Source organism: Mus pahari, chromosome 9 (assembly GCF_900095145.1).
Source record: "Mus pahari chromosome 9, PAHARI_EIJ_v1.1, whole genome shotgun sequence".
Taxonomy (NCBI): domain Eukaryota; kingdom Metazoa; phylum Chordata; class Mammalia; order Rodentia; family Muridae; genus Mus; species Mus pahari.
This window is the reverse complement of record NC_034598.1, coordinates 19084446-19093738: the sequence shown is the minus strand read 5'-3', so window position 1 is coordinate 19093738 and position 9293 is coordinate 19084446. Positions and strand designations below refer to the sequence as shown.

General features: G+C 35.9%; 1 protein-coding gene across 2 annotated transcripts in view; it reads left to right on the top strand.

Annotated features, from left to right (window-relative positions):
• Cep85l (centrosomal protein 85 like) overlaps nt 1-9293 on the top strand; it is a 108259-nt gene that overhangs the window by 77745 nt on the left and 21221 nt on the right. For both annotated transcript variants that reach the window (XM_021204887.2, XM_029542186.1), the window contains 2 exons: nt 6401-6580; nt 8717-8869. In XM_021204887.2, the coding sequence (XP_021060546.1) occupies nt 6401-6580; nt 8717-8869 (333 nt within the window). The remainder of the gene's footprint in view (nt 1-6400; nt 6581-8716; nt 8870-9293) is intronic.

Below are 9293 nucleotides of genomic sequence, written 5' to 3'. Positions count from 1 at the left end.
CGAGACAGGGTTTCTCTGTGTAGCCCTGGCTGTCCTGGAACTCACTCTGTAGACCAGGCTGGCCTCGAACTCAGAAATCCGCCTGCCTCTGCCTCCTAAGTGCTGGGAGCTATTATAAATTTTATAAATGGGATTTTATTTTTTCTGATTTCTTTTGTGGCATGTTCATTATTTGGGATATAGAAAAGCTACTTTAAAAAAACATTTGTTTTTATCAGCTTTGAGTTTTCTTGTAGAGTTGTTGGGGTCTTGTGAGTATGGAATCATGCCATGTGTAAACAGGGAGTAGTGTGACTTCTTCCTTCCTATTTGTATGTATTTATTTTCTGCTCTTGTCTTATTGCTAACACCCCAAGACTTTTGATGGTTAAGAGTGGAGGGTGGATACTACTCTCATTCCTGATTTTAATGGAAGTGATTTCCCAGTTTGTATTGGCTCTAGGTTTGTTGTATATAGCCTTTATGTTGAGATGAGTTCTTCTGTTCTAGTTTCTTTGGGGATTTTTATCATGAAAGGGACAAAGGCTTTTCTGCCCTTCAGTCTATTAATGTGGTATTTTATATCTGTTGTTTTGTATATGTTCATTTATCCTTCTATTCTCTGGAAGGAAACAAGTTGGTGATGGCATGTTATCTTTTTCCTATATCCTTGAATTAGTTTCTAAGTGCTTTTTTTACTATGCAGTTTTCTTAACTTTATGGGATATTTTATAAATGAGTCTCACCTTTATAGGTGAGCCTTTTAACACTCAGCATCCAGAGCACAGTGCTGAACTCTCGAGGTCCAAAACTGACAGTTTCCCAAATCCATGGTTCTTAAAATAGAACATGCCTATCTATTCCTTCTTGACAGTATTTATTATATGAATACGTATGTATTTTATGTATATATATATAAACCTGGGGAGTCTGTTTAGTTTCAAGACTTACCACTCTTCATTAGACATCCAATAGGGTGCTCTCTGTGAGAGGCAATTATCCTTCTCCCAGCAGGTAGTAGTTGCCCTGTAGTTCTTGTCTAGGGATGGAAACCCATGAAAACTTTCTCCTTCCGTGTTAACAAGTCCATTGATGTTGCCATTGTTTGGATGTTGTTAATACAGCCACTTCTAGGAGAAATTGTTTCACTGCAGATTTCCTGATATTTTCGCTGTTAAAATTTTTCTGCCTCCTCCTTCTGCAGTGCTCCCTGAGCTATACATGTAGGAACTGTAATGCAAATGTATCCACCAGGGATAAGCTCCACATGATCTGTGTAAAGGACTGTGACCGGGGAATAGAATTATAAATAAGCCTAGCTTGCCTGTATAGTCCAGTGGGAAGACAGACATAGGGTTTGTGATGTCTTAAACTTATATGGCCACTTTCTTCAATTATTTCTCTCTCTTTAAGAGGATTTTTTTTCCCCTTAAAACTCATTTGCATCTTTTCTATATACATTTAGTAATTGCCTATTTTTTTCCAAAAGAAAAATACTGTTGATCTTTTTATTAAGATTAAAAAGTGACAAATGAACATTGTTGGGAGATAGCATGTTTTTGGTTGTGGAATTATTTTTGTTATTTAATTCCTAGATGTCAAAATTCATTTTAAGCAGATTTTTTCTTCATGTGTTATTTGTAAAAAATTAAGCTAATTAGACATTGAAATCAGAAAATACTAAACACCAAGTAGCTCTAAGACTTATGCAAGTTACAGACATTAACATAGTGATCTAGCTTTCTTTTTTAAACTTTGATTCCACATAGATCATAATATTTTATTACTGTGTATTCTACTTTGGTTCCAATTACAAAACAGCAGGTCCCTGTGGGATAATCCTGAGGTTGATAGTATACCTATGTGAATGTATTGTGTGTGCTAAATAACTAGTGTAATTTGCTTCGGAAACGGTATTTTTAGTAGAACCATTCAACATTTCATTAGAACTTCATCCTGAATAAATGTTGTTCTGGTATTATATAATCATTTTACTAATTGTATTAACAAAAGCATGGGTTTGCTTTGTTTTGCTCTATTTTGTTTTGTTTTAAGGTATCTGAACAGTGTTTGAGGCCAGTAGATGGCTCTCTAAGCGAGCTTATTAAAGATTTCTTTTGTGCCTTTCCCTTGTCCTGTATGATCTAGACTCATGTACCTAGTTCAGATCATCTGGATTCTCTATCACTTTCCTTTCCTATGTTCTTTGTTGTTGTTGTTGTTTACTTTCTGCTTTAGAGTATTACTAATACTTATTTAATGAGCTTCTTTCCTAATGTATTAAAGGACTCCAAGTTTCTTTTGTATGTGAGTTCTTATACTGTTCCATTTCAATGACTTCATGAAGTTTTCTGGGAGTGGAGGAGCTCTATGGGATCTAGAGTTATGTTCCTTCTTTTATATCTGGCATTAGTCATTTCTGTCACCTTTCATTGTCTTCTCCTGGTCTACCTCAAGAATTACTGATTTGAATTTTCTGTATCTTATTTTTAATTTCATTGATTTTTTTTGCTCTACTTTTCCTTTTTTACTTTGGATTGAACTTTCTCTAATTTTTCTAGTTTACTATAATTGGAGACTTAGTTGATTAATTTTACATCTTTCTTATTTATATTCTGTGGTATGAATTTCCTTGAGCACCACTTTATCACACAATTTATTTATTTCACAAAATTTCAGTTATACTTTAGCTGAGAGTTTTTATATTTCCCTCTAGAGTTCTTCTTAAGTCATATATTATTTATTACTGTTTCATTTTGGAATGTGTCAGGTGTGTGTGTGTGTGTGTGTGTGTGTGTGTGTGTGTGTGTGTGATTTCTAGTGTAACTTACCTGTGTTCAGATGGCAGGTATCTTAATGAGTTTTCAGCTTTTGGGATGTGATTTATGAACTAGAATGTTGATTTCCTGGTGACTGTTTCAAAGGAACTTGAGAAGTGTGTGGTACAGGAATGAGTAATTTATGGATGTCAGTCATCTAGCTGCTTGATGCGAGCAAGTGTGTCTTCACTGCCATTCTGCCTTCCGTGGCTTGTCATCCCTGAGGAGCCTGAAAGCCTCCAGTGACTATAGTGGATTTAAACTGACTATAGTATTTCTTCTTGCCATTCTGTCACCATTCCTCACTCTACCCCAAGTATTTTGGTACACTTTTATGCTGTTAAAGACTGTTTTGTATTATTAGATAAGGGCTTCCCATATAAGACACATTGATGCATTCTGGCAATCTTTGCCTTTAAGTTGGTGTATTTAAATCAGGGATGTTTATAGTGATTGTGGGTCTGATTGATTTAATAAGCTATCATGTGTGTAAATATTTTCTATTGTGTTACTCTTTTGGTGTAACACAGTTTTTCTCTTCTGTCATTTTAATTAAACATTTTATATGAATATTTTCATCTTATTTCAATAGTTTTTTTTAATGTTTGCCCTAGACTCTGCATATACATTTGTAAGTGATCTTAAGTCCAGTGTCAATAGCCCTGATAATAAGAGTGTTATATATGTATTTAGTAAATAATGACAGCTACATTCCCAGGCCTTGCTCTAACACTCTCTTTTTCTTTTGCCTCTTTGTCTAGTTAGCCTTAGTTAGTTTTACTTGATGAAGCCTAGAGTCATCTGAGAGGAAAGTCTTGATTGAGTTGCCTAGCTCAGATTGCTTTGTGGCCATGCCTGTGCAATGTTGTCTTGCTTATTAAAGTAGAATATTGTGAACTGCACCATACCTACACAGATGGTCCTGAACTATGAATGAAATCTAGCTAAGCATGACCCTTATACTGAGCCAGAGAGACTGCCAGCAAGCAGTTTCCTGCCTCAGTTTCCTGTCTTGGGTTCCTGCCTTGATTTCCCTTAATGATGGATTCTGTTTCCTGTCTTGGGTTCCTGACTTGATTTCCCTTAATGATGGATTCTGACTTGGAAGCATTAGATAAACTGTTTCTTTCTCAATTTGCTTTTGGTCAAAGTGGTTTATCTAGCAACAAAATAAAATAGGACCCTTCTTTGCTTTCTTGTCACCAAAACTAGGCACAAGCCTAAATGTAGAGAATATAGAGATTTATAAAACCAAAAAAAAAAAAATCAATTTATTTATCTAAAACTATTTCTGTGTCATTTTTTAGAAATTGAGATTCAACTCGGTATTGGGGGTTCTATTGTAATGTCCCCAAATATTTTCAGTTTTCCTTTTTATTTCTGTCTTGTAACCGATCACACTCTGTGTGTTCAGTCTTTGCTTTAATATTTATTTCAGGATATCCTTCTTTGTTCTTGGCAGATGTCTTAGGGTTTTTATTGCCGTGCTAAAACACCATGGCCCAAAGCACTTCAAGAGGAAAGAGTCAGGGCAGGAACTCAGGGCAGAAACCTTGAGACAGGAACTGAAGCAGAAGCCTTGGAGTAAGGCTTCTGGGTTGCTCAGTTTGCTTTCTTTTAAAAAAAAATATTTATTTACATTCCAGTCATTGACCCCCACCCCTGGGTCCCATCTCCTACCAATTTGTGGATATTAGCCAAAAAGTATAGAATACCTAGGATACAACTGACACACTGTAAGAAGTGTAACAAGTAGAAAGGCCCAAGTGAAGATGTTTCAATTCAACTTAGAAGGGGGAAAGAGGCAGAGGAGGGAGGGAGGGATCTGGGTAGAAGAGGGGAAGGGGCGGGGGCAAAAGGGGAACAGGATCAGATATGGGGGAGCAGGAGAGAAGCCCAGAGGGTCAAGAGAATGAATGGTGATAAGCAGCCTGGCGTGGGGGTGGGGTGGATGGTGACAGGTAGGGGGACCCTCTAGAGAGTACCAGAGACCCAGGAAGTAAGACACTCAGGACTCATTAGAGGTGACTTTAGCCAAAATGCCCAAGTTGGGGAGAGGGAACTTGAAGAGTCAGTTTGCTTTCTTACCACCTATGACCACCCACCTGCACGTGAATGCGACTGCCCACAGCAAGCTAGACCCTTTCAATCAATCATTAATCAAGACAATCCTTGCAGGCTTGCCTATGGTTTTAGGGAGTTATTTTCTCAATTAAGATCCCCTATTCCCAAATATATGTAGGTCTGTGTCAAGTTCACACACATACACACACACACACACACACACACACACACACACACAAAACCAAAACAAATAAAAAATCAACACAGAATTCAACTATTTTTAAAGAAATGTCTCACTACCCCACTAAAGCACACAGTTATTATTCATTTTCCAAATGTATCCTCATTTCCCTCTTCCTCAATACTTTGTACTTGATGGGATCTTTATTTGACCACCTCATTATATTGTTTCCTGTGCTTTAGTTGTCTATGGGCTTCTCCTTTAAAATTTGAATTCATAAAGGCTAGTGCCAGAATATGCAACATTGAAATATTCCTGCTCACAACAATTTGAATGAATGCCTATCTCTTAGCAAAACCATAATGCCTTAAGACCTTGTTCAAAGTCACTTCTATATGCTGACTTTCCCTAGCTACTGTATCTGCCAGCATCTTAGTATTTAGTCTTAATTGTGTTTTCTGAACCCTTTTCTGTAACTATATTAGCTTTAAAATCTTGACCTACCAGAATATGCTTTGTAAATATATGTTGAATCAATAGCAGATTCTTTGTTAATTTAATACTCTGATTCATCTAAAGGAACGCATGCATTTTTCTGTCCATCCCTTCCAGATTTTAATGCAAGGAGGATCACCTTTTGCTATAGAAGAGTTTGCATCAAACCTTTTAAAATGGAAGAAACCATATTGACCTTTTTTTTTTTTTTCATTCTATGATTATGTTTTGAGCTCTTGTATGATGACAGGCATGATTTTAGAAGTGTATAATCATTACCCTACCATGGACAAAACCCCTGACTTTATGAATCTTAGTTATTGAGCCAGCCTATTAAGGCTTATTGAGTTTAAGTAATTGAAATGATTACTTATGAAGAAAATTTATGCTTTTTTTGAGACAGAGTCTTAACTATATAACTTGATAGATTTGATCTCCTACCCGTCTTTCTTTTGTTTTCAATGTGGAATTATGAGAATTTACCACCACACCCCACTTTTCCTTTGTGTTTAATTACCTCCCTAATAGTTTCACTTCTAGACGATGAAGGTGTGTAATATATTATTTCCGTTTTTAAGTATGCTTTTAAGCCAAATAGTAGCTAGCTGACTTTTATTGAATTTTTGCTGTGTGCTAGAAGCTTGCATACTTTTTGTTCAATAAACATTGCAAAATGGCTTTATTATTTGTATTTCATAGATGAGTAAACCAAGACTTTAATCATGGTCTGTATCTAGGGAGCAGAAGGGTTAGGGTCTAACATGAGCCCAATCTGTTTTTAAAGCTTAACAGTGTTTGTTGCACTGTAATCCCTTTCTACTTTGTAAACTGAAGACTTATCTACTGTTTTTCGTCCCAATAGCCTCAATATGAGAGCAGTTCAGGCCAGAGTCCATTTACAGAGCAGCCATTGTCCCATCCCCACCAAGAAGAACTTGAGCAAAAGCTAGCATCTACCGAGAAAGAAGTTTTGCAGCTCAATGAGTTTCTCAAACAACGAATAAGCCAATTTAGTGAAGAGAAGAAGAAATTAGAGGAAAAGGTGAGTGTTTTGTGAACAATTGTGGTGAATCAATAGCTTTCTTCTAAACCTGTTCCAGGTTTTCTCTCAGGTTGTACATTATAATAAAGTACTATATGTGTCAACTTTCAAGAAATGTGCTGGTGGCACAGATTTAAGCATCCAGTTGAGGAATTTCCTTATTGTAAATTCTTGTTTCTTGGTCTTACTGACTATAAAGTATAGGGAAATGAAGTGAAGCTTATTTTTTCAGAAGGACATTGTCTCAAGTTATTAAGTTGAAGCCCCCTTATTATGACTTAGTAGATTTAATGTGATTTATATGTGGTTTTGTATATTTATAAGAGAGCTGTGATCCACAAATGAGAGAAAATACTCAGTATTTATCTTTATGCATCTGGCTTATTTTACTTAATGGAATATCTCCATTTGTATTCATGTTCCTTCAAATGACATAACCCCAATCCTTATGGTTGAATTAAACTTCATTTTACGCGCGCGCACACACACACACACACACACACACACACACACACACACACACACACCACACCCCAGCAAGAGAGAGACAGAGATGTCTGTGATGAGTATGCATGTATGTATTAAAACATAGCATTACTTTCATCCATTCATCTGCTAATGGACACCTAGGATGATTCTATAGGTTATCTATTATGAATAATGCTGTAATAAACATGGCCTTGTAGGTATTGTGGTGTGTTGACTTAAGAGTTTTTCAGGTAGCTGGGCAGTGGTAGTGCATGCCTTTAATCCCAGCACTTGGGAGGCAGAGGCAGGGAGATTTCTGAGTTCGAGGCCAGCCTGGTCTACAGAGTGAGTTCCAGAACAGCCAGGGCTACACAGAGAAACCCTGTCTTGAAAAAACAAAAACAAAAACAAAAATAAACAAACAAACAAACAAAAAAGAGTTCTTCAGTTATATACTCAGGAACAGCATTGACAGGATTGTATTATAATTTCATTTTTGGTTTTACGAGTAACTGCTATACCGATGTTCATAATGTCTGGGCTAAGTTACATTTCCTCCCCTTCTCCTTTATCCCCTCAGTGTGTTTCTCCTCTGTTTTCTTTATGAGAGCTGTTCTGAGCAGGTGAGGTCTAAGCTCAATGTGGTATTCATTACATATTCCTTATGTGCTAAGAGTGGTGAACCTATTGTTTTCATATATTTATTATCCCTTTATATCTCAACTTTGAAAATAGCCCATTCATTTCATTCGCCTGTTTATTGACTAGTTGTTTGTTTTCAACTGGAATAACTTGTGAAAGTGTTTTGTGAATGTGAGATATACAATTTAAAGTCAGTAGAGTCAAATGAGAAAATCAAATCTGAAGTTAAACCTGAACAGACTGGGGTTTACTGGGAATGCCAACTCTTGTGCTATAGTAGGTGTTACCTTTATACAATATGCAGCACTAGAGTGACCTCAGTGGGGAGACATCTTATATTAGAGTTTTAAGAAAGGAAATGTGGTGCAAACTCACTTATGATATAATATAAAAGTTGTATGTCTACATTGTACAATATATAAATTGCTTGAAGTATGTAAGTTGGTTCACTTAGCTCCTTATTGGTTTCTAAATATTTGGTAAGTTCTCTTTTGATTTTTTGCAGGTTTTAGTAATGAAATAACTGATGCATTTTGTTTTCTTAGTTCATAAACAGTATTTTAAATTAGAATCTATCTTCTAGAGATGCATATTTGCATTGGTGTCTTAAAATATTTATAGATTTGTTTCTATGCTTTTTTGGGTACCCAATAACCTTTTAACATACAGACTTATAATTAAATATTTTTAACATAATTTAAACTCAGTGCAGTTTAAAATGAGCATAATATTTTTAAGTCATAAAGAGATAACTAGCCTCACCCATATTTATATATTTATAAACAATAAAAATTATATCATTACTGCCACCTATCTTAGTATAATTTTTAAAATGCCATCATCTATAAAATCAAAAAAATATCCTTCAAATTCTTTATTTCTGATATTTAAAAGTTTTGAGAAGAAAAAGAATCTTAGAATGGATTATGGCAGATCTTAATGCAATTGATGATCTTTACTGTAACCTGAGACACATTGACACATTTTAGTAACTCAAAACAACTGAGGATTCATGTTTTTCTTTAGCTGAAAACCAGAGATAGATACATCAGCAGCCTGAAAAAGAAGTGCCAGAAGGAATCTGAGCAAAACAAAGAGAAGCAGAGGAGAATTGAGACCTTGGAAAAGTACCTGGCAGACCTTCCAACTCTAGATGACGTACAGAGTCAGAGTCTACAGGTAGTGTGGCCAAACATGCACCTTTGAAATGCTTGAAGAATGTTTTAGAAATGGAGTTACTTAGAAATTGCATACTGGATGGTCCATCCTTTCGTCTCAGCTCCAAACTTTGTCTCTGTAACCCCTTCCATGGGAGTTTTGTTCCCAGTTCTAAGGAGGGGTGAAGTCTCCACATTTTGGTCTTCCTTCTTCTTGAGTTTCAAGTGTTTTACAAATTGTATCTTGGGTATTCTAGGTTTCAGGGCTAATATCCACTTTTCAGTGAGTTCTTTTGTGATTGGGTTACCTCACTTAGGATGATACCCTCCAGATCCATCCATTTGCTGAGGAATTTCATAAATTCATTGTTTTTAATAGCTGAGTAGTATTCCATTGTGTAAATGTACCACATTTTCTGTATCCATTGCTCTTTTGAGGGATATCT